The 1850-nt window shown below is 60.9% G+C and overlaps 1 protein-coding gene across 1 annotated transcript in view; it reads right to left on the reverse strand.

The window, feature by feature from the left end:
• The window catches only part of LOC130587300 (electroneutral sodium bicarbonate exchanger 1-like), a gene marked incomplete at its 3' end in the record, with an annotated part of 17687 nt that overhangs the window by 2822 nt on the left and 13015 nt on the right, over nt 1-1850 (reverse strand). The window contains 3 exon segments of the mRNA XM_057388277.1: nt 1-125; nt 782-873; nt 1027-1173. Of these exon segments, the coding sequence (XP_057244260.1) occupies nt 1-125; nt 782-873; nt 1027-1173 (364 nt within the window).

Here is a 1850-nt window from a genome sequence, read left to right on the forward strand (position 1 = left end):
GGGACATGCAGGCACAGTAGAGGAACAGGAAGGACGCCAGGCACTGCAGGCTCAGACCGTCGCGGAAGTCGCTCCAGAACCACGGGGCCTTGCGCTTCACATCCAGGAGCAGCCCCCCAAAGAGCCTGGGGAGAGAAACGTGGCTGTTCTGGGGGAGCCTGCGGGTTCCTGAGGGTGGGGAACGCTTTTGCCTGGTGGTGCTTCCAGACCGGCCCCCACCCCAAAGCCGGAAAACCTGGAAAAACCCAGAAAAAAACCAGAAAAACCCGGAAAAACCTGGAAAAACCTGAAAAAACCTGGAAAAACCCAGAAAAACCCAGAAAAACCCAGAAAAATCCAGAAAAACCCAGAAAAATCCAGAAAAACCTGGAAAAACCCGGAAAAACCTGGAAAAACCCAGAAAAAACTGGAAAAATCCGGAAAAACCTGGAAAAATCCGGAGTGTGCTGAGGCTGGGCTGGGCCCACCTGCCCAGGTGTGCCCCCTGTCCTGATCCCCCCTGCCCAGGTGTCCCACCTTCCCAGACCTTCCCCCACCCAAATCTCCCACCTGCCCAGGTGTTTCCACCTTCCCAGACCTTCCACTTGCCCACCTGTCCCCCCCTGCCCTGATCCCCACCTTCCCACCCCTCGTCACTGCCCAGCTGTCCCCCCTGCCCGGCCCAAGGCACCACGGTGGCCAAGTGGAGCCCCTCCACAGGACCAGGCGACCCCAAAATCTGCTGGAGGGGGTTCCGCCTGCTTGGATCCTGGGGGTGACCCCAAACCCGGGGAGCTCCCACCTCCCAGTGCGCTCCAGCTCGGGGCCGCTGTGCTTCTCCGGTTTGCTGTGGGAGGAGCTCTCATCCAGAGCTCCTGGCATCTTCCTCTTTTCCTGTGAATGCAGAATTCAGCTCAAAAAAGGTGCTTTTTAGGTGTGTTACCAACCACCGGTTTGTTGTGTACTGCACAGGTGTGGCCAAACCAGTCATTCCGAGCTGACCGGAACTTGGGTGGTCACACTGCCCGTCCCCCTCGCGGCACTCACCTGGGAGGGGACGTTTTTGGGGGGCTCGATGCGGATGGAGGGGTCCCACTCGCCCGGCGGCAGCACCGTGACCTGGTCCAGGAACTCGTCRATGCCGGCCACCAGGTCAGCGCGGTCCTTGGCTTTGTAGGCGACRTCGTGGAAAACCTGCCCACGGAGACCCCGGGTGAGAGGAGAGTCCACCCCAGAGGAGACCCCAGCCCAGGGAGACCCCCGGTGAGAGGAAAGCCCACCCATAAAGAGAGACCCCAACCCATAAAGAGTGCAACTCCAACCCATCCAGGGTGAGACCCCAACCCAGCCCAGGTGAGACCCCAGCCTATCCAGGGTGAGACTCCAATCCACCCCAGCGGAGACCCCAACCCAGGGGAGACCCCAGCCCAGGGGAGAACCCCGGTGAGAGGACAGCCCACGCCAGGTGAGACCCCAACCCACCCCAGAGGATACCCCAACCCAGCCCAGGTGAAACCCCAACCCATAAAGGGTGAAACCCCAACCCACCCTGGGTGTGACCCCAACCCCGCCCCCCCAAGAGGAGATCCCAACCCATAAAGGGTGAAACCCCAACCCATAAAGGGTGAGACCCCAACCCACCCTGGGTGAGACCCCAACCCACTCTGGCTGAGACCCTGACCCATCCAGGATGAGACTCCAACCCCCTCCAGGTGAGAACCGAACTCACCCCGGCTGAGACCCAAGCCCACCCCAGGGGAGACCCCAACCCATCCCGGGTGAGACCCCAACACATCTTGGGTGAGACCCTGACCCATCCAGGATGAGACCCCAGCCCACCCCAGGTGAGACTCCAATCCATAAAGGGTGAG

This window comes from Malurus melanocephalus, unplaced genomic scaffold (genome assembly GCF_030028575.1).
Source record: "Malurus melanocephalus ecotype Western Australia unplaced genomic scaffold, MMel_1.1 scaffold_1732, whole genome shotgun sequence".
Lineage (NCBI taxonomy): Eukaryota > Metazoa > Chordata > Aves > Passeriformes > Maluridae > Malurus > Malurus melanocephalus.